General features: G+C 42.2%; 2 protein-coding genes and 1 pseudogene across 3 annotated transcripts in view; 2 read left to right on the top strand and 1 right to left on the bottom strand.

Moving 5' to 3' along the window:
* Nucleotides 1–5,328, top strand: part of LOC109888838 (capping protein, Arp2/3 and myosin-I linker protein 2-like) — a 43,827-nt pseudogene extending 38,499 nt beyond the window's left edge.
* Nucleotides 5,329–7,021: 1,693 nt separating this feature from the next.
* LOC109889326 (transmembrane protein 170A-like) lies at nucleotides 7,022–10,573 on the bottom strand. Its single transcript, XM_020480683.2, has 3 exons — nucleotides 10,286–10,573; nucleotides 9,454–9,624; nucleotides 7,022–9,317 (listed from the first exon to the last, which is right to left on the bottom strand). Exons 1-3 carry the CDS (start codon nucleotides 10,425–10,427, stop codon nucleotides 9,187–9,189), a joined length of 444 nt encoding a protein of 147 aa, XP_020336272.1. The 5' UTR covers nucleotides 10,428–10,573; the 3' UTR covers nucleotides 7,022–9,186.
* Nucleotides 10,574–10,733: 160 nt separating this feature from the next.
* cfdp1 (craniofacial development protein 1) overlaps nucleotides 10,734–26,965 on the top strand; it is a 69,175-nt gene continuing 52,943 nt past the window's right edge. Inside the window, exons 1-5 of one of the 2 annotated variants that reach the window (XM_020480682.2) lie at nucleotides 10,734–11,166; nucleotides 11,381–11,513; nucleotides 12,601–12,823; nucleotides 13,001–13,131; nucleotides 14,789–14,914. In XM_020480682.2, the coding sequence (XP_020336271.1) occupies nucleotides 11,097–11,166; nucleotides 11,381–11,513; nucleotides 12,601–12,823; nucleotides 13,001–13,131; nucleotides 14,789–14,914 (683 nt within the window). In that variant the 5' untranslated portion in view covers nucleotides 10,734–11,096. The remainder of the gene's footprint in view (nucleotides 11,167–11,380; nucleotides 11,514–12,600; nucleotides 12,824–13,000; nucleotides 13,132–14,788; nucleotides 14,915–26,965) is intronic. The other variant, XM_020480681.2, reaches the window with a different exon arrangement.

Raw genomic sequence — 26,965 nt, 5'->3', positions numbered from 1 at the left:
CTGTTCCCTTTGTCTCTCCCACTCTCTCTAATGCTTTATCTCTCCCACTCTCTCTGATGCTTTATCTCTCCCACTCTCTCTAATGCTTTATCTCTCCCACTCTCTCTGATGCTTTATCTCTCCCACTCTCTCTAATGCTTTATCTCTCCCACTCTCTCTAATGCTTTATCTCTCCCACTCTCTCTAATGCTTTATCTCTCCCACTCTCTCTAATGCTTTATCTCTCCCACTCTCTCTGATGCTTTATCTCTCCTACTCTCTCTAATGCTTTATCTCTCCCACTCTCTCTGATGCTTTATCTCTCCCACTCTCTCTGATGCTTTATCTCTCCCACTCTCTCTGATGCTTTATCTCTCCCACTCTCTCTGATGCTTTATCTCTCCCACTCTCTCTGATGCTTTATCTCTCCCACTCTCTCTGATGCTTTATCTCTCCCACTCTCTCTGATGCTTTATCTCTCCCACTCTCTCTGATGCTTTATCTCTCCCACTCTCTCTGATGCTTTATCTCTCCCACTCTCTCTGATGCTTTATCTCTCCCACTCTCTCTGATGCTTTATCTCTCCCACTCTCTCTGATGCTTTATCTCTCCCACTCTCTCTGATGCTTTATCTCTCTGATGCTTTATCTCTCCCACTCTCTCTAATGCTTTATCTCTCCCACTCTCTCTGATGCTTTATCTCTCCCACTCTCTCTAATGCTTTATCTCTCCCACTCTCTCTAATGCTTTATCTCTCCCACTCTCTCTAATGCTTTATCTCTCCCACTCTCTCTAATGCTTTATCTCTCCCACTCTCTCTGATGCTTTATCTCTCCTACTCTCTCTAATGCTTTATCTCTCCCACTCTCTCTGATGCTTTATCTCTCCCACTCTCTCTGATACTTTATCTCTCCCACTCTCTCTGATGCTTTATCTCTCCCACTCTCTCTGATGCTTTATCTCTCCCACTCTCTCTGATGCTTTATCTCTCCCACTCTCTCTGATGCTTTATCTCTCCCACTCTCTCTGATGCTTTATCTCTCCCACTCTCTCTGATGCTTTATCTCTCCCACTCTCTCTGATGCTTTATCTCTCCCACTCTCTCTGATGCTTTATCTCTCCCACTCTCTCTGATGCTTTATCTCTCTGATGCTTTGTCTCTCCCACTCTCTCTGATGCTTTGTCTCTCCCACTCTCTCTGATGCTTTATCTCTCCCACTCTCTCTGATGCTTTGTCTCTCCCACTCTCTCTAATGCTTTATCTCTCCCACTCTCTCTGATGCTTTATCTCTCCCACTCTCTCTAATGCTTTATCTCTCCCACTCTCTCTGATGCTTTGTCTCTCCCACTCTCTCTGATGCTTTGTCTCTCCCACTCTCTCTGATGCTTTATCTCTCCCACTCTCTCTGATGCTTTATCTCTCTGATGCTTTATCTCTCCCACTCTCTCTGATGCTTTCTCTCCCACTCTCTCTAATGCTTTATCTCTCCCACTCTCTCTGATGCTTTGTCTCTCCCACTCTCTCTGATGCTTTATCTCTCCCACTCTCTCTGATGCTTTATCTCTCTGATGCTTTATCTCTCCCACTCTCTCTGATGCTTTATCTCTCCCACTCTCTCTAATGCTTTATCTCTCCCACTCTCTCTGATGCTTTATCTCTCCCACTCTCTCTGATGCTTTATCTCTCCCACTCTCTCTAATGCTTTATCTCTCCCACTCTCTCTGATGCTTTATCTCTCCCACTCTCTCTGATGCTTTGTCTCTCCCACTCTCTCTGATGCTTTATCTCTCCCACTCTCTCTGATGCTTTATCTCTCCCACTCTCTCTGATGCTTTATCTCTCCCACTCTCTCTGATGCTTTATCTCTCCCACTCTCTCTGATGCTTTATCTCTCCCACTCTCTCTGATGCTTTATCTCTCCCACTCTCTCTGATGCTTTATCTCTCCCACTCTCTCTGATGCTTTATCTCTCCCACTCTCTCTGATGCTTTATCTCTCCCACTCTCTCTGATGCTTTGTCTCTCCCACTCTCTGATGCTTTATCGCTCCCACTTTCACTGATGCTTTGTCTCTCCCACTCTCTCTGATGCTTTGTCTCTCCCACTCTCTCTGATGCTTTGTCTCTCCCACTCTCTCTGATGCTTTGTCTCTCCCACTTTCACTGATGCTTTGTCTCTCCCACTCTCTCTGATGCTTTGTCTCTCCCACTCTCTCGGATGCTTTGTCTTTCCTTATAAGCTTACTATGAAATAATGCAATCACAGTGACTGCTCAGAGCATAATAATTACTTTGGTATCTCTCTTTGTTTTCATATACTGTAACATATTTTGTGCATGGCAGCACCTAATGCACTTGTCTGTATTAGAAAGATTATTTTACATAATCAAAGTGAGCTGATATCACTCCTGGGAGTCCATTTGCCAGAAGTCGGACTGTATTGGTTTTGACTCAAGAGTGCACTAGCTGAATGACTGAATGACATTACTGTACAGTGTATTGCACAGTCCACCACCAATATGTAGCACCCTGATGTTATTTGGGTCCACATTATAGCAGAGGATGGCATCCAAACATGTGTTGGGTATGCCTGCTCTGGTCTTTTTGGAAATCCACCGTGAGTTGTGTGTTGGTGTCACTGTGTGTGTAACTGTGTATCTAACTCCTGTGTGTCTTGGTCATCCCCTAGAGAGCCTTCCTAAACCCCAGTCCCGCATGAAGCTCTCTCCCCAGCGGAGAGCTGTGTCCGTCTACGAGGACTCGCTCCTCCAGGAACATGCTGCTCAGCTGGACCCCGAAGGTGAGCTCGTCAGCAGAGAGAGAGAGAACACCTCCTGCTGTATACCACTGGTTACTGCAGATAATCAAAGCCATATACAAAGACTATACTGTGTGTATATACTGTACTGTATATGGCTCTAGAAATGATGTTACCCAGTCATGTCAGTGTTTTCTCTGTTTTGTAGTGTTTTATAGTTTTTCAGAGAACAGATTAACTACTGACTTTTAGCATGCCTATAGAGAAGGGCACTCAACTTGTATTCATTGACTCAGATGACTGATGATTGGTAAAAGAAAAGATAATAAGATGATAGTTGGACCTGTATTGTTAGATTTCAGTGCAGCCTTTGATGCTATTGAACATATGTTGTTATTGAAGAAACCCACTTGCTATGGCTTTACATCACATGCCATCACATGTTTGTTCTTCAATGGAAGCTTCTCAAACATGAGATATGTGCAGTGCGGTGTCCCTCTGGGCAGCTGCCTTTGGCCATTACTCTTCTCTATTTTTATTTATTTTTTACAAATGATTTGCCACTGGTCTTACACAAAGCTATAATGACTATGTATGCAGATTATTCCACACTACAGGACCGTAAGTCAGTGAGCTCACTGAAATTCTAAATAAGGAGTTGCAGTCAGTATCAGAATGGGTGATAAGTAATAAACTGGTGTTGAATACATCTAAATACATTTTGTTTAAAGCATTCTATAAAACATCAACAGGAGTTGTGCATAAAGGGGGTGACCATTGAGCAAGTTGAGGAAGATAAACTCCTGGGTATAACACTGGATGGTCAATTATCATGGTCAAGTCATATTGACAAAGTCAGGGGTCTCTTCACAGTCCCAAGTCCAAAAATAATTCACGGCAAGGCACAGTATTATAGAGCCATGATGGCATGGAACTCCCTTCCATCCCAAATTACTCAAGCAAACAGCAAAATGACCTTAGAAAAATGGTTTAAACAACATCTCATGGAACAGCAGGTAGTGTGAAGGGACACACACAAACAAACACACATCATTTATTAGCTATATTGTTTGGATAATATTTTGTTGTTTTGTTTGTATGTCGTTGTTTTTCAAATTTGTGTGACTGTCCTTGTCTATCAGTGTTTTTTTAGTTGCCATGTTCTGTGTTTTTTGTGGAACCCAGGAAGAGTAGCTGCTGCTACAGAAAAAGCTAATGGGGATCCAAATAAATAAATAAATAGTCTATCATCCTTTCCACCTTCCCCTATGGTAGCACTTCACTAAAAACATATGTGTCACTGTGTACAAATACATCGAAAAGCCTAAATGTGTTCATTGATGCCCTGTTACATTATGTATTTGAGGCAGGTTGTTCATCTTTACTCTTCCTCCCTCCCATCAGAGCTGAAGGCAGCGTTGCCATGGTTGCAGAGGTCACCAGTCCAGAAACGTACCAACCTGGGGGAGCTCCCTACCTATAGTGAGATCCAGCTAGAGGGAGAGGAGGGTGAGTATGGGGGCTGTGGTGCAGGGTGTAAGGTGCAGGCATGGGCAGGGGAAATAAGGCAAATAAGAACAGTTGCTGACTGAACATATGGTTTGAAAGGTAGATTGAGTCAAGATATTTTGAAGATGAGTGTATGGTTGTAAAATGGATGCACTTCTTGAGGCACTGTGCCAAATTTACAAATGTTTAGTTTGGGGCCTATGAGCCTTGGCTTAATGGGCATATGCCAACTTGCTCCTCCTCCCTCTGCTTTGTCCACCTCTATTTGTCTGTAAAAATAATAATAACTCACCCACCAGGCCCTCAGCACCACATGCACTTTAGAGACATTACCATCCTATTACATCTCATATCAGCTTCAATTACAGGGCTGGAGGAGGACTGGATATCAGGTCCCCTATGGTACAATTAATGTGAAAGATTTATTAAAGCCATGTTTCATCATTATGCCCACAACCCTCATGCAGCCCTCAGTCAATATCTACATCACAGCATGCTATAAAGTGCCAGATATTAAAGTCTAGAATTACCTTGTTTTGGATGAAACAGAAATGATTGCTTGAATAATACTAATCTAATCAAGAAACAATTGCTTTACTTTTCTTTCAAACTTTGTTAGGTTTATCTTTCTGCCTGTAAAAAGGCAGGTTCCATCTTGTTCTGTGTTGTCTTTGTGATTAAAAATCTCATCTCTGCTTTGTTTAATCATCCAAACAGCAGGTGAAGCAGGGAAAAATAGGACTGGAGAGGGTGAGGGGACAGACAGCCGGCCGGTAACAGAGGACAAGCCAGGGCCAAGCCCAGTGGGGGCCAGTCAGGTAGAGGGAAAGAGCACAGCAGAGAAGAGGGGTGAGACGGTCTCACAGCAGCACACAGCGCAGGCAGAAACATCAGACCAAAGAACTGAACCCCCCTTAATGGTGAAACACATGGACTGACCTGGCAAGAGTCTATTTTCTATCATGTCTACCTTCGCCTTGCACGCCAGATTATGTAAAAAATAAACAAATTATGAACAAATGTTTTAAAGAGCGTAAATCCATACCTATACTTGTTAATAATTATTAAAAAGTTGATTCTGAAGTGTCATCAAGAGCACTGTCATCACTGCTGGTATGCATGACTGTTGGTAGGGGGAACTAGAGCAACACGACCGTTGGTAGGGGGAACTAGAGCAACACGACCGTTGGTAGGGGGAACTAGAGCAACACGACTGTTGGTAGGGGGAACTAGAGCAACACGACTGTTGGTAGGGGGAACTAGAGCAACACGACTGTTGGTAGGGGGAACTAGAGCAACACGACTGTTGGTAGGGGGAACTAGAGCAACACGACTGTTGGTAGGGGGAACTAGAGCAACACGACTGTTGGTAGGGGGAACTAGAGCAACACGACTGTTGGTAGGGGGAACTAGAGCAACACGACTGTTGGTAGGGGGAACTAGAGCAACACGACTGTTGGTAGGGGGAACTAGAGCAACACGACTGTTGGTAGGGGGAACTAGAGCAACACGACTGTTGGTAGGGGGAACTAGAGCAACACGACTGTTGGTAGGGGGAACTAGAGCAACACGACTGTTGGTAGGGGGAACTAGAGCAACACGACTGTTGATGGGGGGAACTTGAGCAACATGATTGTTGGTAAGGGGGAACTAGAGCAACATGACTGTTGGTAGGGGAACTAGAGCAACATGACTGTTGGTAAGGGGGAACTAGAGCAACATTACTTCTTTAGATTAACAACCGTCACTTGATGTATGAAGCTACAAAATACTACACAAAAAGTATTGACAAAACCTTGATTTAATCATTATTCAAATAAGCAGCAGAGTTTCGCCTGTGTAGTGTATGGAAAACATGTAATAGCCAGGAAGACCAATATTAGCTCACTTCTGTGACGTTTCATGATGATCATAAAGCACCAGGCTGTCTCATGGTGCCTGCCAGGAATACATGGAGTACAGCCTAGACAGAGTGGCCCCCTCACCATGAGTGATCTGTGTGTAGTTTCTCCCTGGTAACACCACATTATTCCATCCGACCGCCACCGAGCCGTGCTGCTACTGGGACTTGGCTGGTGGAGGTAGTAAAAGCACAGGAGTGCCATCTGTGTGTGTGTATATGGAGAGGCAGAGAGATGGAGCAGGAGATAAATAATCCATCTGTGTGTGTGTGTATATGGAGAGGCAGAGAGATGGAGCAGGAGATAAATAATCCATCTGTGTGTGTGTATGGAGAGGCAGAGAGATGGAGCAGGAGATAAATAATCCATCTGTGTGTGTGTATGGAGAGGCAGAGAGATGGAGCAGAAGATAAATAGTCCATCAGTGTGTGTGTATATGGAGAGGCAGAGAGATGGAGCAGAAGATAAATAATCCATCTGTGTGTGTGTATGGAGAGGCAGAGAGATGGAGCAGAAGATAAATAGTCCATCAGTGTGTGTGTATGGAGAGGCAGAGAGATGGAGCAGGAGATAAATAATCCATCTGTGTGTGTGTGTATATGGAGAGGCAGAGAGATGGAGCAGGAGATAAATAATCCATCTGTGTGTGTGTATGGAGAGGCAGAGAGATGGAGCAGGAGATAAATAATCCATCTGTGTGTGTGTATGGAGAGGCAGAGAGATGGAGCAGAAGATAAATAGTCCATCTGTGTGTGTGTATGGAGAGGCAGAGAGATGGAGCAGGAGATAAATAATCCATCTGTGGGGAGGTCTATACACACTACCAAGGTGTAATGCAGTAGTCAAAATGAGTTGCAATCAATACACCACTCAAATAATTATAACGTGAAATATTTTACTACATGAAAATATTAACAATTGGCACTTTAATTTAATGTAATAAAATCAACCTTGTCTTGTAAAACCAAAATCAATCCATGGATTAAAATCACATGGGCAAGAAAGAGCATTCATTTATTTAAAGCAAGACAAACCAACTAGCTATATAACAAACAGTAGTGTGCAGTCATGCTACAATAAGGAAAGTTAAAGAACTTTAGAAAAATAAACATTCTGTGGAATTGAGGTGTTCAAGGCCCAGATAAGCAGAGCATGGCTTTCAACATGTCACCCCTCATGATATCACTGCCAGACAGAACAGCTCTAGCCTGCTGCTAAGAAACTTTCATCACCACAAATCTGTCTACATTACAATAATGAACCTCTACCAAATAGTGTGATGGCCAACCATCCTCATTTGTTCCTATAACCAGTCCACCACACTAGTGTTTTGAAAAGGATGTGGTTTTGTTACTGCACTAATGACCACTACACTGCTGATAGTTTTGAACAATATGCATGTAGCCATGCTGAATAACAAAACACAAAAAGCTTTTTGTTGGACTGTAATGCTTGATTTCACTAGTCTGCTACTCTTGGCTTAGAATAGAGACATCTGTAAAGCTGTGCTTTTCTATGGTGGATTTGGACTTTTTTCTCGCGGAGTTGGACTTTTACCTTGTTCTTACACACGGCTCATGATTTATAAGTCTGGACACAATACCGAAACCTTTAGGGCTCTATTCAATCCGTATTACGGAAGTTCAGCGTTACAGCGCGAATCAAATTTAAAGGCAGTGTTTCAGCATTAGCAGAGACTGCATTCACAGTAAACACTGCATATGTCGGCTCAATCGGAAATGACCTTTACACCCCGAAATCTGTAATGCTTCAGCGATACAGATAGAATAGAGCCCTTAATTAAAGCAGGATTTTGGGACAAGGGGGCTATCAGTTCAAACTAAAATCAGGTGTACATATGTTTTAGGTTCTCTTTGGTAAAAAGATTTAAGAAATTCCACAAGGAATTTTAAGGAAATCTGATTCACATTCATGGTTTAGAGTGAGGTTGCCTCTTATTAGTTTAGCATAATCAATGCCAAAGTAACAATATATTACACTATTCCTACATACTGTACACCTTTAACATCATTAAGGCCAATAGAACATTAACAAACAAAGAGCAATGCTGAATAGGTTCTCAAGAGATATTAAATGATATAAGCACACTGACGCCACCAGAGAACAGTCTGCAACTGTTTTGTGTAAAGATTTTACTCAGAAAAAGTATTTTGTATATACACTGATATAACCCACGGATCAACTATCTAAAAATACCCTAACAATATTGAAAAAATTATATTTAAGGAAAATAAAATAAATATGAGATTAGTCAACACTATTCCCTATGATTTGCTCAGCAATATACAAAGAGATTGGGAACTTACACCTTTCCTTCTCTCCATTGTCTCCACTTCTCTCTATTGCCTCTGCTCACAGAAGCTGGAATGGACTTAAATATATATATTTTAAAATTTTTATTAGACACACCCCAAGTTGGAATATGGAGAGAGAGAGAGAAATAAATATATACGTGGAAATAAAAGCTTAAGTTGTAGCTATGTCTGACTTAGATATTTCAATATCGTCGAGCACTGTGCCTCATTGTGAATACATCACACCTCAGTCAAGACATTGTATTTAAGCTGATTGGTCTGTGGTGGAACAGAGCAGAGAATGCTCTCCTTTAGTGTTTGTCTGATGGCATGCACATCAGACTTGTCTTTACCAGGTTGTGGAACTATTGAGACAGTAAATGGAGTGTACTCATCCAAATTGTAGAGCACAAATTTCCTGCATGCTGGAATGTTTCATTCTCAGCTATGTGTATGATACATCTATAACACGCAGAATGAGAAGGCTTGTTCTGAGTATAGTGCAACACACAACAATCTGAATGAAAAATAACACACATAGAAAAACAGAGCCCCTGGCCAGCCCTGAAATATACCACTTTGGCAACTAATCATGTATCAAACAAAGTCATCCGATAACAGATATAGAAAATAAGGCCTCTGAAGGAACAGCTGTCTTGCATATGCCGTCCTGCTGATTGCATGTCCCCCCCCACTCTCCCTCCTTGAGTTCCTGTGTCCCAGTGCTAGAGTGTAGCTAGGACTCTTAAGAAGGAGATAATGAGGACACAGAAGGACTGGCCCACTCCAAACACCAAGGCCTCCAAGGAGATCATCCTCTTCCCTGCTGCTTTGTACACCCCAGCAATGGCGGCACCTACATGCACAAAGACATTTTTGGTTTTTGAAAAGTCTAAAATAATTTTTACACTGACTCAATGAGTAGTTTATGTCTACGCGTACAATAATTGATTATGTTGATGGCTTATCAGAACATGAGGTGAGTAACTCACTGGTAAGGACACCACCACACACAGGGCCCACGATACTCATCAGTATGATGGCAATGGGCATGAAGCGGGCTATTTTGTGTTGTCGCAGGGTGGCGAGGGCCAGGAGAGCAGCAGGTAGGTGGAACACCAGTGAAGAGACAGCAGCCCACAAGAAGACTCCATACCACATCTCTGAGACAAAGGAAGTAAGCAGTAATATATAGCCTTGCAATGTTTACAGACTTTACACATGCCTGTGGCCTGACATGTCTTCTGAAATAAATACTACCTTACCCAGTGCCCATTATGTTAATCTGACCCCTTAATCACCCTGCAAAATAATCCAAGCTGCTAACGATTACACATATATATAAAATCTCCCTCACACTAATATATATAACGTTAGGTAATATATACATAACGTTAGGTAATCCATTAGAATACTCTAGTGGATTACCTAACGTTATGGGTAATTTAAAGTTGTCCGTTTTGTACAATAATATTTGTTGTTATTGTCAGCTGGCTAGCTAGCACTTGATTAGCTAGCCAGCTAAAATTAGCTAGCTAGCTACTTGTTTAGCATTCTAAATAGCTAGCTACAGTAGAAGCCATGTTAATGTATCTAGCTAGTAGCTATCTAGCTAGCTAAAGTAGCTCAATAATAATGGACTAACGTAAGGACCCAAACGTTACGACTTACGTCTATTTGAATGTGGTAGCTCACTAAGTAGTATTACTAGCTACGTTAAATCGGTTACCTGGATAATAGTTAACGAAAAATGTACGTTAAAGTTTATAATAATGTTGTTCAACTGGCTAACGTAGAACAGAGGGGCTGTGGAATGAATCTCACCTGAGAAGTCGCTAAGCGATGTGTCGTTGCCTCGATTGGTTCCATTTTTCCTAGGGACCAAATTCAAGCTAAGAATTTGCTGCACAAACCCAATCTCGTTATATCCGTTCTGCATGTCTAATGCACAGAACACCACGAGCATGTGTGCGAGACCACGAATATCCGAATAACACCATCAGAACATTAATGTTGGATCTAGCTAGCAAGTCGACAAGGGTTGGTTGATCTCCTGTATATAGCCGTTAGCTTGATGTCAACACAACTTGATTTGACGTCACGCCGGTACCAGACTCATCAGAGGCGGGGTCACAAAAAGGATTTCACAATTTTGATAAATTGTTGAATAAAATTTCCAAACCGTATTAACATATAAATATATAATAATGCAATCGATTATGAATACGGTATTCATTTTCCAACAATAAAGAAGCGATAACGCGTCTTTCCTAACGATCGATTGATCCTGTGGACGTGCCGTAGTAAATCAGGAAGTCAGATAAGCAGCTACCATAGAATTACACAATGATCAATATAGATCCGCGCTCCTTTCTGTAGCTAGTCAACAAAGCCACACGTTTTCATATTGTGGATACTTGTGTATTTTGTTTGTTATTGTAATTGTAGCTATAATAAACTATACAGCTAGAAACATTTGTTAACATTAACGGTTATTTTGTAACCGCGTGATAGCTACAGACAGGGTTCGTCAGATATCCGGTGCTTTGTAATTTGCTAGCTAGCCAGTTATCCATCATACCTTTACTGCTGTGTTTACTATTGGCAGAAAGTGTAGGCTCTTTCTGGAGGGGAAATGATGAATTACTCAGATTATGATTCCGATGGCTATTCTTCAAATGAAGATCAAGACTATGTCCCATCTGGTAAAGTTACTTCCACAAACAGATAGAAATGCAACGCAAGTTGAGCAGATATTTTATTAACGTTACACGCATGACAGAGAATCATAAGCTTATACAGTAGTTATGCAATATTTCCACTGTATGTGTCATTCTTCATGTATGTTGCTTGATGATAACTAGCTACTGTATTTGTCATTCAGTTCAAGTCTTACCATGATTGTTGTGTGGTTGACAGATGACAACCTCAGTGAAGATGACATGAATGAATGTGTGAAAGAAGATGGTCTGGAAGGAGTTGACCATAGTAGCCAACAGTCAGATAATGTCACCAAGAAGAAAAAGAAGAAAGGCCAAGACATTGGCATGAGGTGAGTGATTCAACACTTTTGTATTTGGCTCCGTTTTTAGACCAATGGTGTCAAATCAAATTGTATTTGTCAAATACACATGGTTAGCAGATGTTAATGTGAGTGTAGCGAAATGCTTGTGCTTCTAGTTCCGACAGTGCAGTAATATCTAACAAGTAATCTTAACAATTCCCCAACAACTACCCAATACACACAAATCTAAAGGGGTGAATGAGAATATGTACATGTAAGTATATGGATGAGCGATGTCCGAGTGGCATAGGCAAGTGGCAATAGATGGTATAAAATACAGTATATACATGTAATATGAGTAATGTAAGATATGTAAACATTATTAAAGTGGCATTATTTAGAGAGCATTGTATAAAGTGACTAGTGATCCATTTATTAAAGTGGCCAGTGATTGGGTTTTAATGTAGGCAGCAGCCTCTCTGAGTTAGTGATTGCTGTTTAGCAGTCTGATGGCCTTGAGATAGAAGCTGTTTTTCAGTCTCTCGGTCCCAGCTTTGATGCACCTGTACTGACCTCACCTTCTGGATGGTAGCAGTGTGAACAGGCAGTGGCTCGGGTGGTTGATGTCCTTGATGATCTTTTTGGCCTGTGACATCGGGTGCTATAGGTGTCATGGAGGGCAGGTAGTTTGCCCCTGGTGATGTGTTGTGCAGACAGCACCACCCTCTGGAGAGCCCTGCGGTTGAGGGTGGTGCAGTTGCCGTACCAGGCGGTGATACAGCCTGACAGGATGCTCTCGATTGTGCATCTCTAAAAGTTTGTCAGGGTTTTGGGTGATAAGCCAAATTTCTTCAGCCTCCTGAGGTTGAAGAGGCGCTGTTGCGCCTTCTTCACCATGCTGTCTGTGTGGGTGGACCAATTCAGTTTGTCCGTGATGTGTATGCCGAGGAACTTAAAACTTTCCACCTTCTCCACTGCTGTCCCTTCAATGTAGATAGGGGGGTGCTCCCTCTGCTGTTTCCTGAAGTCCACGATCACATCCTTTGTTTTATTGACGTTGAGTGAGAGGTTGATGACCATCTTTTTATGTTATTTTATGTTATTTTCCTACCACTCTCTTTGGCGATCCTCATAGGAAAAGAAAGAAAGGAGGACTGAAGTTAGAGGAGACAGAGCAGGATGGCAATGTGGAGGAGCAGGAGGAGGAGGGAGAGTTTTCTGATTCCAGGCCCATGAAGGAGGTGGACGAAGAGAAAAAGAAGAAGAAAGCAGATGATTTGTGGGCCAGTTTTCTGAGTGATGTTGGTCCCAAATCCAAGCCATCTATTCCATCACCACAGTCTACTACTAAACAGCAGGTATTGTATCAAATCTACAGACATCTTGCCCATAGAGACATCAGGCATATGATAGTTGGAACCTGGGTTCCTGTTACAGCTTGCTGGTTGTGTATGTTGTTTGCATTGGAGTCAAGTTTTTACTCTTTGGAACACTATGATGTCTAACATTTGTTTTTGTTTTTCAATCTTCACCAGGCTGCACCCACAGACAGACCGAAGAAGTCCACTGAGGCCCCATCAGAACGTCATCATTTAGAGCATAAATCTAAAGAGCCCTCTAAAGTCACCATCACTAAGGTCTTTGACTTTGCTGGGGAAGAGGTCCGGTAAGTTTAGACCACTGGTGCACTGCGCACATACCGGTAGCAGTACATTCTTTGACCACCAGGTGACAGTGCAACCTTACATTCGAACCCTTCACATAATGATCCTGAGAAAGTGTCTGCATTCCACAGCATACTGGCGCAATTACATTTCGGAGTTACAACAACACATGTCAGTTTACAGGCCAAATAATTGTCCTGGGAAAGTGGTTTTAGATTAGTCAGGGTCTCACCAGTAGTATTATCTATGTAATATGAAACACATTAAAGGACGTTGCTTATTTTCTATGAAAGCCTGAAATCATTGCAACATATGATTATCATTATCACCCTAATGGATGCAATCTTCTTAAAGAATGTATTCCCAGAGGATGTACTGGTTGACCTTAATGTTGGACTGGTCTCTTCCTATCCCTGTCATTATGTCCTATTGGAGAAGAGAGGACTGTCTATTATATCTGATGGGGTGCAGTGTTTCTTTTGAGGAATTTAGAAGACTATGATCCAGTAGAGCCTGGTTGTGTAAAGGGAGAGCTAGAAATGATTGCAGGGTTTAAGGAGGAAAGGGAGAAGAAACAGAAGAGCGAGAGGCAGAGACATAAAAAATGTCCACTTGGCAGGAGATGGAAGGAAAGGATTGTCCTCTCATTATTACAAAGTATTGATTCATGTGTGTGTAAGTGCACATGTGTGGGAGGGGTTTCTTGTACAATTTTCTATATATATATTTTTTTAACTAGGCAAGTCAGTGAAGAACAAATTCGTATTCACATGACGGCCTACCCCGGCCAAACCTACTACCAGGGAGGGACTCAACCAAAAGCAGAAAACATATTTGTTGGTTTTATTGGCTTGTAAACAGTGACCAACCTAAGCGGTTAATGAAACATCGGCCATGTCGGTTTTTGGTTTAAAAAAATACATATATTTTTTCACTGGGGCTATGTTTTTATGTGTATGTGTGTGTGTGTGTGTGTGTGTGTGTGTGTGTGTGTGTGAGAGAGAATTAAATCAAATCAAATTGTATTTGTCACATACACATGGTTAGCAGATGTTAATGCGAGTGTAGCGAAATGCTTGTGCTTCTAGTTCCGACAATGCAGTAATAACCAACGAGTAATCTAACCTAACAATTCCACAACTACTACCTTATACACACAAGTGTAAAGGAATGAAGAATATGTACATAAAGATATATGAATGAGTGATGGTACAGAACGGCATAGGCAAGATGCAGTAGATGGTATCGAGTACAGTATATACATATGAGGTTAGTAATGTAGGGTATATAAACATAAAGTGGCATAGTTTAATGTGGCTAGTGATACATGTATTACATAAAGATGGCAAGATGCAGCAAGATGCAGCAGTTTAAATGAGTACAGTATATACATATGAGATGAGTAATGTAGGGTATATAAATATTATATTAAGTGGCATTAGAGAGAGGTTGGCAATTTGTTTGTGCCAAAGCAACCCAAGGCTTGTTGTGTGTTTATCAGTTTATCAGCTTGTTGTCTGTGTGTGTGTGTGTGTGTCCTTGTGTGTCCTTTTCTTGAGAAATGTACAGTGTTATGTAATTTGATCTCTACTTATGCTCATTAGACTGAGGCCACTAATACAGTCCTGGGTTTAAGTGTCTGCCTGTTACTGTCTTCAGAGTAACCAAAGAGGTAGATGCTGACTCCAAGGAGGCCAAGTGCTTTCTGAAGTCCAAGGAGGAAACACCAGATGTGTGGACTATACCCAGCAGACCAGAGCCCTCCTCCCTCGCCCCTGGACCCAGGTACACCCCCCCACCCGCCTCCACAGTTACTACCTTACATCACCCTTCCTTCTCTAAGTATCTGACTAGTATAGAAGTTAAATATCACTTAGATGTATATGAACAGAAGTACTGCCACTGCTTAAATTACGGTACAGTATAATGTGAAATACTGCTTCATCTACTTTCAACAGCATTCCTTTTTAAATAGGTAGTGAACCCAGTCAGATTTCCATTTTCCCATCACTCAACTTCCTATGACTAATTTATACGTGCATGTGTGTGTGTGCATGCGCAAATGGCAGTGGTGCCAATTGTGTTTTCACAGACATGTTTGAATAGGCTGTAAAAGGCTTGTGTGTAGGACATGAGGGTAATCCTCCCAGGTTTCTCTCCATTGATTTCTGACAGCTCCTACAGCAAGCCTTTGATCCTGTCATCCACTCTCTCTGCTACTGAGAAGCCAGGGAGTGGGATTACGACTCGCCTTTCACACTGCTCTAATATCACTGTGTGTTGTGTTTGTGCATATACACTGAGTGTACAAAACATTAGGAACACCTGCTGTTTCCATGACATAGACTGACCAGGGGAATCCAGGTGAAAACTATGATCCCTTATTGATGTCACTTGTTAACTCCACTTCAATCAGTGTAGATGAAGGGGAGGAGACAGGTTAAAGAAGGATTTGTAAGCCTTGAGACAATTGAGACATGGATTGTGTATGTGTCCCATTCAGAGGGTGAATGGGCAAGACAAACGATTTGTGCCTTTGAACAGGGTATGGTAGTAGGTTCCAGGTGCACCAGTTTGAGTGTGAATTGCAACACCGCTGGGGTTTTCACGCTCAACAGTTTCCTGTGTGTATCAAGAATGGTCCACCACCTAAAGGACATCCAACCGACACAACTGTAGGAAGCATTGGAGTCAACATGGGCCAGCATACCTGTAGAACGCTTTCGACACCTTGTAGAGTCCATGCCCTGACCAATTAAGGCTGTTGTGTTTGGCAAACGGGGCGGGGTGCAACTCAATATTAGGAAGCTGTTCCTAATGTTTTGTACATTCAGTGTACCGTGTGTGACGTATTTGTGTGTGTGTACTGTAATTGTGTGTATCATTGTCTTGCTATGACAGCTCCAGCTGCTCTCCTCTCCTCTATCCCGCTCCCCTGCATGGCATTACTTCCCTCCGTTTCCATGGTGTTTAATTGCCTTACACGTCTTTCCTCTGAGGCGGTGGCTTGTGTCCAGACAGGTAGTGATCTTTCCCTTACAGAATGTACAGTGTGTCCAGAGCCATTTCCTGTTGTAGATGAGGGGAGAGGGAGGGCTTACCTATAGTACGACAACAGGAAGGAGCCATCAGTCAGTCAGAAGCCCTCCCTCATCATCCCTGTAGACCATACCCATTAAGTTAATTACCTCGCCTTTGAACCACATCATATCACAGCCTGCTGCAGGGACAGGACCAACTTTGTTGTTGTTTTTTATCAGCTCGTAACACTCTCAGGATGTTGAGATAACGTTTGTTGCATAAGGGTGGCGGGTACTATGTTGTTACGGAATTCACATGGGGCTCTCTCTATCCCATGTTACAACCTCTAGTTTCCCGCCTGAAACGAGAGGCAGAGAAGTGTTGACTGTACGGACTGTGTTGTTGCATTTTCCCGCCTTTTGTCCCCTCATTATTTACTCCATCTTCGGCTCTCCCTCTACCTTCCTGTCTGCACCCCATCCTCTCTTGCACTTTCTCTCACTCTCCCTCCCTCTCCACCCCCACTCTCTGTCTCTGCCTCCCGAGTCCTGTTAAGTTGAGTTAAGCCTTCCTCTCTGTCTCTGTCTCTCTCTCTCCCCCTCCCTCCTGTGTGATTTGAGGTTAGCAGTGGAGTGGAAGGCCTGAGTCAGCAGGACAGGCCCCAGACATGTGATCTCCATTGAGTGCAGCCTCTCTTAAAGGAACATGTGCATCTGTGCCATACTGTTCAGCTCTGTCTATCTGTCTGTCTGAGCTCCTACTGCACCTAGCTAGTAGCCACTGCAGCCCAATTTGGCCCTGCTGACTGCCCTTACAGCAAACTGAAAATCACTCGTCTGCTTTCCCATTCACTCCCCGTCTCCCTCCATCTTTTCTCACACACTCTTTCTCACTCTCAATTTGCTATCTTTCCTCCTTTTATAGATCTCTTCCAGGGAGCCAATATCAAGGTTACAGTATTGGGCCATATAAAAGCCCTCTGTTGTTGCATAAGGCGTCTTAGTTGTGCACTCACACCTAAAAACACCAGCCAACTTTTCATCAATCCCTGATCTAATTGAGAGCAATTGTGTTGATAGATTTGATTGACCTGCTGTCATGCTCTGTGGGTAGTCCTGTGTGTGTGTGTGTATGTGTGTGTGGCAGGGCGATAGTCTGCCAGAGCAGTGGACCACAGTGGCATTGCATAATACTGGGGGTGCAGGCTAAGTGCTATCGATTAGCATGCCACAGAGATTTAGAGCCGCTTGTTGGGAATTCTAATGATTGGTTGATTGATTGCTCTCTGTCTCCGTGGTGTTACCTCACCACTCAACGCCGGGTAACATTGAGTCTGAACACATTAGGGCATACAAACAACACACACACATCATCATCGCTACTGTATCACAACAGTAAGAATATCTTCTACTGCACCTACTGTAGTCTTGTATATACACACACATATAGTCTGGTCTGCTTGTGAAGAAGATAGGGCTTATCTTGGGAGAGTTTGTTTCCTGCTGGCAGGGTCAGATAGAGGTTCTGTGATTGTCAGTCTGGGCTGGGAGCTTGGAATGGACCAGAGAGCAGCACATCATCTGTCTCAACACAGCCCTCTCTTTCCCTACTATATGTCAGCTCATCTTGATTCATTCACCAGATGTATTATTGTTGTGTTCTCAATGAGGGAACGGGTGAGTGTACCAGTTCAGCTTCTGGGCTACTTTCTTTGACAATTTTGACTTGCTTTGGGAGCAGCTAGCACTCTTTTAAATGAGACTGTATTCACCCTAACCGCACGGGTTCCAGGATTATTTCCAGCAACGTAGCGAACTGTTTTAGAGACTGACGGCCTGGGTCTGTTAGTTCTCCAGTCCTCCCTGTCATAATTAGCACCAGAGTGTCACGGATTCCTCCAGAACTTTCATCACGCACACCTGTCCCCTCTTCCCACTGATTAGTATTTGTATACCATGGTGCTGTCCATTATTGTTACAATGTGCGTGTTAGTACCTGTGCTGTGTGTTTTGGCTTTCGTGCCATTGTGAATTGCGCAGATGATTCCTGGTCTCGTCCCGTGTGTTAATCATTGTGCACGTGTGTTAATTATTCAAGGTACTCCTCGCTCTTTTGTTTGGGTCTCAACCCTGTGTTTTGTGTACGTGCTTGTTTAGTCTTCATCCCCGTGCCTTTCCACGGCACGCCGTCATTTGGGTACAATAAAAAAAAACTATTACGCATTCCTGCTCCTGTGTCCCGAATAATTTTTTACCAACGTGACACAGAGGACATGGACAGCATATTATCCCCCGTAGTACAGTTACTGTAAGTAACCTCATTTATGTTCCTCTATCCCCTGAATACCTCTGTCAATCCGGCAGCAATCCATGTCAAGATTGAATGTAAGATCTCTAAATACATCATTCATATTCAATGATTTTGTTATTTGATTTTACATTGATATTTTCATACTTACTGAAACTTGGCTTAAACCAAGGACTTCAGTTCTCTAAATCAGTGGTTCCCAAACTTGTTATAGTCCCGTACCCCTTCAAACATTCAACCTCCAGCTGCGTACCTCCTCTAGCACCAGGGTCAGCGAACTCTCAAATGTTTTTTTGCCATCATTGTAAGCCTGCCACACACACACTATACAATACATTTATTAAACATAAGAATGAGTGTGAGTTTTTGTCACAACCCGCTTCGTGGGAAGTGACAAAGAGCTCTTATAGGACCAAGGCACAAATAATAATATAATAATCAATGATTTTGCTCTTTATTTAACCGTCTTACATATAAAACCTTATTTGTTCATCAAAAATAGTGAATAACTCACCACAGGTTAATGAGAAGGGTGTGCTTGAAAGGATGCACATAACTCTGCAAATGTTGTATTGGAGAGAGTCTCAGTCTTCAATCATTTTCAACACACAGTCTGTGCCTGTATTTAGTTTTCATGCTAGTGAGGGCCGAGAATCCACTCTCACATAGGTATGTGGTTGCAAATGGCATCAGTGTCTTAACAGTGTAATATGCCAAGGCAGTATACTCTGAGCACAGCCCAATCCAGAAATCTGACAGTGGCTTCTGATTAAATACAATTTTCACAGAACCGTTTGTTGCAATTTCGATGAGGCTCTCTTGTTCAGATATTGGTAAGTGGACTGGATGCAGGGCATGAAAGGGATAACGAATCCAGTTATTTGTGTCATCTGTTTCGGGAGAGTAATTGCGCACTCAACTCACTCAGGTGCTTCGCTATATCACATTTGACAGTTCAAATCAAATCAAATTTTATTTGTCACATACACATGGTTAGCAGATGTTAATGCGAGTGTAGCGAAATGCTTGTGCTTCTAGTTCCGACAATGCAGTAATAACCAACAAGTAATCTAACTAACAATTCCAAAACTACTGTCTTATACACAGTGTAAGGGGATAAAGAATATGTACATAAGGATATATGAATGAGTGATGGTACAGAGCAGCATAGGCAAGATACAGTAGATGGTATCGAGTACAGTATATACATATGAGATGAGTATGTAAACAAAGTGGCATAGTTAAAGTGGCTAGTGATACATGTATTACATAAGGATGCAGTCGATGATATAGAGTACAGTATATACGTAAGCATATGAGATGAATAATGTAGGGTAAGTAACATTATATAAGGTAGCATTGTTTAAAGTGGCTAGTGATATATTTACATCATTTCCCATCAATTCCCATTATTAAAGTGGCTGGAGTTGAGTCAGTGTCAGTGTCAGTGTCAGTGTGTTGGCAGCAGCCACTCAATGTTAGTGGTGGCTGTTTAACAGTCTGATGGCCTTGAGATAAAAGCTGTTTTTCAGTCTCTTGGTCCCAGCTTTGATGCACCTGTACTGACCTCGCCTTCTGGATGATAGCGGGGTGAACAGGCAGTGGCTCGGGTGGTTCATGTCCTTGATGATCTTTATGGCCTTCCTGTAACATCGGGTGGTGTAGGTGTCCTGGAGGGCAGGTAGTTTGCCCCGGGTGATGCGTTGTGCAGACCTCACTACCCTCTGGAGAGCCTTACGGTTGAGGGCGGAGAAGTTGCCGTACCAGGCGGTGATACAGCCCGCCAGGATGCTCTCGATTGTGCATCTGTAGAAGTTTGTGAGTGCTTTTGGTGACAAGCCGAATTTCTTCAGCCTCCTGAGGTTGAAGAGGCGCTGCTGCGCCTTCTTCACGATGCTGTCTGTGTGAGTGGACCAATTCAGTTTGTCTGTGATGTGTATGCCGAGGAACTTAAAACTTGCTACCCTCTCCACTACTGTTCCATCGATGTGGATAGGGGGGTGTTCCCTCTGCTGTTTCCTGAAGTCCACCAAATCAAACAATGATGGAAAGACCTGTGTGTTGTCCTTGTTAATGCAGACAGAGAAGATCTCCAACTTCTTAATCATAGCTTCAATTTTGTCCCGCACATTGAATATAGTTGCAGAGAGTCCCTGTAATCCTAGAAAAAACATCACGTAGATAGGCCAGTCATGGGAGAAACTCGTCATCATGCAAGCGGTCAGACAAGGGAAAATTCTGGTCAGTAAAGAACACTTTAAACTCGTCTCTCAATTTAAAAAAAAAACCGTGCCAATACTTTGCCCCTTGATAACCAGCGCACTTCTGTATGTTGTAAAAGCTTTACATGGTCGCTGCCCATATCATTGCATAATGCCGAAAACACACGAGAATTTAGGGGCATTGCTTTAACTAACTTAACCATTTTCACTGTAGTGTCCAAAATGTCGTTCAAGCTGTCAGGCATTCCCGTGGCAGCAAGAGCCTCTCGGTGGATGCTGCAGTGTATGCATGCACGTTACCACTCCACTATGTCTTCCTGTCATGGCATTTGCACCATCAGTACAATTACCAAAATATCTTGACCACCAAAGTCCATTTGATGTCACAAAGCTGTCCAGTACTTTAAAAAAGTATTCTCTCCTGTTGTCTTGGTTTCCAGTGGTTTGCAGAAGAGGATGTCTTCCTTAATTGACCCCTCATAAACGTAACGGACATATACCAGGAGCTGTGCCAGGCCCGTCACGTTTGCTGACTCATCCAGCTGTAATGCATAGAATTCACTGGCTTGTATGCAAAGCAGTAATTGTTTCAAAACATCTCCTGCCATGTCACTGATGCATCGTGAAACGGTTTTGTTTGGTGGAGGCATTGTCTGTATAGTTTTTTTTTTACCTTTTCCCCCAACATTGTCCCAGCCATATCTGCGCAAGCAGGAAGAATTAAGTCCTCCACAATAATATGGGGCTTGCCTGTCCTAGCCACTCGGTAGCTCACCATACAAGACGCTTCTAGCCCTTCTTATGAATGGTATCTGTTGCTTTTATACATGTCTTACTACTCGAAAGTCATCTTTATTCTCGCTCAAAAAACTCCTGTGGCTTATTTTTCAAATTGTCATGTTTAGTTTCTAAATGTCTGCACAAGAGTGAAGGTTTCCTGCGAGAGAGTAATGGTTAATGTGATTGGATGTTAGCTATTTGATTAGACTACCTGTATTTGACATTGTGTTGTTATTTCACTGAACACTAGATGGTTTCATTTTATTTTTGGCAGTGAAACGAGGATACTCAGGTGAGAAAAAAACCTCACCCAAATGTAAAGCCCCGTTGGAAAAATATAAATGTACTGTTTGAAAATGTGAATATTTAAAAATATATTTTATGTAAATAACAAAATATAAAGTGAATCAAATGTTTATTTGGCGTACCTCCGACAGCATTGCGCGTATCCCAGTTTGGGAATACCTGATCTAAATGAATCTATCCCTCCAGCCTCTTCTTATCGCCAGCAATCCTGGCCGTGGTGGGGGAGTAGCCATCATTCATAGACAAGTATATATGTAGCCCGGTGTCATGTGGAAAAATGTCCTCATTTGAGAGTCTTATCTTTTACTTGAACAAGAAACAGGCCTCCTTGTATATTTTAGTGTACCACCCTCCTAAACCTAATAGTTTGTTCATGGCAGAATTCTCCTACCTGCTCTCTTTGGTTGCGCCTAATTATGACAGAGTTATTATTCTAAACATTCATGTGTGTTTCCTAAATAATGAGCTATCTGGGGCGTTTCTTAACCTATTAGAACCCTTTAGCTTTGTGCTCTACGCCACAGGGACCTACGCACAACAAAAGCCATCCCCTTGATCTCGTGCTGTCTGTCCTATGGTTTGATAACTTGGAAACTATTGATGTGTGTGTCTCTGACCATCTCAGTATTGTTTTTAAAATTCTTAAAAATGTCTTAAAAACGTCTGTCCCCACTCTCTGGCATCATTAACTCCACAACTGTTAATAAATGTACTGAAGCTTTTAAATCCCCTACTACTGATCATGTTCTTTGTCATCACACTCATGATTTGCTGAACAGTTTCAGTGACATATGTCAGGCTGCTTTAGACTCAGTGGCACCAGTAGAAACTAAGAATGACATGCTCACATCCCTTGGTCTCTGCAAACAGTTTTTCTGATTCTTTATAGAAAATATTAGATTCCAGATTGACAGTAGTCGACACCATCCCAGCTTTTCTGGTCAGGAGGCACTTGAGGCAACTACTCTGAGGCTGTCTACTGCTTCCTTTAGCTCCTTTCAGCAAATATCCTGTGAGTCCCTCCTTGATACTGTAGCTTACATGAAGACCTCCTCCTGCCCCTTGGATGTGATCCCTACTAGACTACTATAAGAGGTTATTATGCCTACTGCTGGCCCCAACATTCTGTCTATTGTAAATCGCTCCCTGACCTCTGGCTCCTTTCCAGCCTATTTTATTACTGCTCTGGTTCAACCTCTCCTTAAAAAGACCAGTCTATAGACCCCTCCTCACTGTGTAATTATAGACCTATCGCTAAACTTGCTTTTTTTTATCCTATATTTTTAGAAAAAGTTGTTTTCAAGTAATTAGTGGCTTGTTTGAGTATGAACTTATTTGAAGAATTCCAGTAGGGCTCACTGCACAGTATGGAACCTGCTTTATTGAAAGTGAGTAAAGACCTTGTTGGCTGCTGATGCTGGTGACTTCTCTATTCTAGTTCTTTTAGATCTTATTAATCCTGCTTTTGATACTGTTGGTCCAGGGTTTCCATTAGGAAAATGTGGAGCTGGACATTTGACCGGCAACATTTTAATTCATGCATTGGACACGTAACCTGATTAGGGCCTCCACCCATGGAGCTCAGAATGACAGAAAACACATTTAGAATATGGTAATTTTATATTAACAGGTTCATCTGGAGGCGCAAGAAACGCACACCTGTTTAGGCGATGTGCTCCACTCAGTGGCGGAACAAGAGTTTTATACATGGGGTGGCCAAGGCTACTTCAGGGGGTCCATGGACCATGACAGAAAATGAGTGTGTAACCCTAACCTGGCATCTAAGGAGCATGAATGAATCGTATGATTGCTGATTAGAGGTAGAAGTGATAATTCACTTAACCCGGAGTTCTTCAGTGTGGCAGATAGTGTGTTCCAAAAGGGTTACATCACTAGAATTCTTTAACATACTATGAATAGTCAGTGTCTCTACCTCAGAACTACAGCTCAATTTCACGCACGCACACACAGACACACACACACAAAAGCAGAAATGGACTTTAAAAATAATTTTGGTGCCCATCAATATTTACAGGATCATAAACTTACAGTATCATATGTATGGTCATATATATTATGTTCACTAATATCAAAGAAAAGTTTTGGAATTGGCCTAATCAAGACGACATGATACCCTTTGGATTTATAATTTTAGAATGTCAGTGTACTAGCTAGTACACAGTGTAGGTTTTAATCATGACCAGAGGGACCACCTAAATGCCAAATTATCCTAGGTAGATTTAAAACAGCATAATTCTGCGGTTCTGTTGAGAACTGGCAAAATGTTTCACAAACTCATCCTTGTTGAGGGAGCGTGCCCCTCCTTGACTCAACACTGAGAATTCCGAGGTCACTTAAGCTGTCATCAACCATTGTTGTCCTACGGTGGGTTTTAATCAGTTTTAAAGCTGAGAAGCCTCTCTCGCAAGAAGCATTGCTGACTGGTGTAACAACAGACATCTTACAAAGTCGAAATAGCTCATGGAAGACCTCTTTTATAAGGTTCTAGAAACACAACAAAGTCAAGGAGAGTAGACGGTCTGTCCCTTCCACTTTTCTCTCTCCTATCAAGAAGCCACTTGGTTTGATGAACCTCATGTTTGAGGTCCTCTAAATCTGACTCAAAGGTCTGAGCAAAGGCAAACAGGCTCCTCATTCAAGAATGTTGTAGTCTTTGGGTTGAGAGACTGGACCCCTTGTATTATCTCGCAATTCTTCTTTGAAAAACACCTCTGCTGTGAGACTGTCAAGCACCTGATAAAATATCTCTTTGGGAAGCTCTCACCATCACTTTGGTCACTATTTTTCTGTCCTACAGTGCTCATCATCAATGAGTCGTGAAATCTTAAGCTTGTTTTAGGCTGTCTTTTACACACTGTTTGTACACTTATTTTACAGTGCTCTGCAATCTCTTCAACCTCTACATAGTTCTCCATAGTAACCCTCACTTCTGTAGTCCTGTAATGTGTCTGTAAGGGAACCTACTAGATCCACAGCCCTTCCTGTAATGTGTCTGTAAGGGCACCTACTAGATCCACAGCCCTTCCTGTAATGTGTCTGTAAGGGCACCTACTAGATCCACAGCCCTTCCTGTAATGTGTCTGTAAGGGCACCTACTAGATCCACAGCCCTTCCTGTAATGTGTCTGTAAGGGCACCTACTAGATCCACAGCCCTTCCTGTAATGTGTCTGTAAGGGCACCTACTAGATCCACAGCCCTTCCTGTAATGTGTCTGTAAGGGCACCTACTAGATCCACAGCCCTTCCTGTAATGTATCTGTAAGGGCACCTACTAGACCCACAGCACCTACTAGATCCACAGCCCTTGCTAGGTCAAGAGAGCTTGATTGGAGCATGTCAGAAAGACATTTGGCATCACCAAGCACTTAACAAAAGGTAACCAAAAGCCCTATGAAATGTAAATCTATCTGAGAAAGAAGGCCCCTTGCCTCCACTGATCTATTTTCAAGTGTGATAGCATGTAGCACTCTCAGAACTGCTGGAAGCCTGTCCCTAAGGTTACGGCATGCCATGTATCTGCATCTTCCTTACATCCGTAAGTCTCTGTAGTTCCCTGTGCTGCTGCTGTGGATAGAGCTCTTTCTGAACTGCAAGCCACTTGAGATGAACTTACGAGCCAGAATAGAACATTATAAAGCTTCTGCTTTATAGCATTAACTGCCTCAGGCACTGATTTTACAGCATCGACAAGAACTAAATTCAAACAATGTGCATTACAGTGCACATAAAATGCAAATCTTGCACTGTTTTTAATCCGTGCAAACACACCAGAATGCTTTCCGCTCATGACGGATGCACCGTCATAGCCTTGCCCCACAAGATCATTTCTGTAGTCCAGACCGTTTTTCAAGGCAATCCATTATCATTGAGACCTGTGAGACCTGTGAGACCTGTGAGACCTGCTGCATCTAAGCTTTCAGCTGACTGAAAGTGTAAAAAGCTTTCGTGGATGGGCCCCATTGTAATAGTACCTCACAACTAACGACATTTGTTGTTTTTTACCTTTAAATCTTTGGTTTCATCTGCAATTACACTAAAAACTTCACTTTCTTTTACTTCTCTTATTATTTCACTTTGTACCGTCTCAGCCCTCAAGAGATTTGTTCTGGATTTGGTGGCTTGTGTACTTAGCATTGCCACATGCATTCATCCTTTTCTCTATGAGAGGGTCATGCTTTGCTATTTCTTCTAAGATTGTAAAAAAAAAAAAAAGACCCTTGTTGTGAGAGTCATCAAACTCTCAATGACCTGCGCTATATTTTGAGTGGCAGTTAATAGGAGCACATCTGCAATTGTTTTAATTTAAGTACAGTTTTCCTCCACTTTCTTTTTCTGATCCTCATTTATGACATCTAACATTGATGAGTTGCTGTCAATAGCCCTTTTATGCTGATTCCAAGCATACATAGCATTGATATGATGCTCTGCCTTCGAATGGAGCTTAAACCCAGAATCTTTAAACAGCGCCTTTTTCCAGTTACAAAACCCTGACTGTGATGTGAAGGCAGATTCAGGTGTATTGGGCAGAGAAAAATAACTACAGGCGAAACAATAAATCGAATCTTGATTTACAGAATATTCAAGCCATGGATTGAAAGCCCTCTTCCTAGTACCATGATGAATTCTGGGAAATGTTTTCAAACACGTCTGTACAGGACCCTCTTCTCTGGATCTTGTAATGTCTGAAATACACGTTAAATAATGTGTTATATCTCTATGGAAATGTACAATTAAGGGATCCACAAGATTAGGTATTAACAGCTGCTAACTAAAATGTGTAGTTTAAAGTATAGGCCTGGCCTCCCATTGGGTCCTTTTGAAACAGAAGTCTGATATCTCGCCCTTTCTTTTCATGTTTAATTGTCATATTTTTGCATAGGGTCAGTCTATGGTTACATCTAAGCATCCAATTATCATCCATCAATCTTAATTACAAATCCCCATTATCATAACTATACCTTAAAATCAACTACCAGCCTAAGTTACTAGTTAGATCATGGCTAGCCCTACTCGGCAGTAAGTAACTTAGCTAGCTATAATGTCTTACACCTTTACGATAGCAAACTGGCTATCTGCAAATTGTGGTAATCTTTTGAGTAACTTTAACAGATTGATAATAACAATTGTTCGATTTGTGTTCAAGTACAAAAATCTAACTTGAGTTAATGGATTTTAACTT

Source organism: Oncorhynchus kisutch, linkage group LG4 (genome assembly GCF_002021735.2).
Source record: "Oncorhynchus kisutch isolate 150728-3 linkage group LG4, Okis_V2, whole genome shotgun sequence".
NCBI classification, from domain to species: Eukaryota; Metazoa; Chordata; class Actinopteri; order Salmoniformes; family Salmonidae; genus Oncorhynchus; species Oncorhynchus kisutch.
The sequence above is the reverse complement of the archived record's forward strand: the minus strand, read 5'-3'. Positions and strand labels throughout refer to the sequence as shown.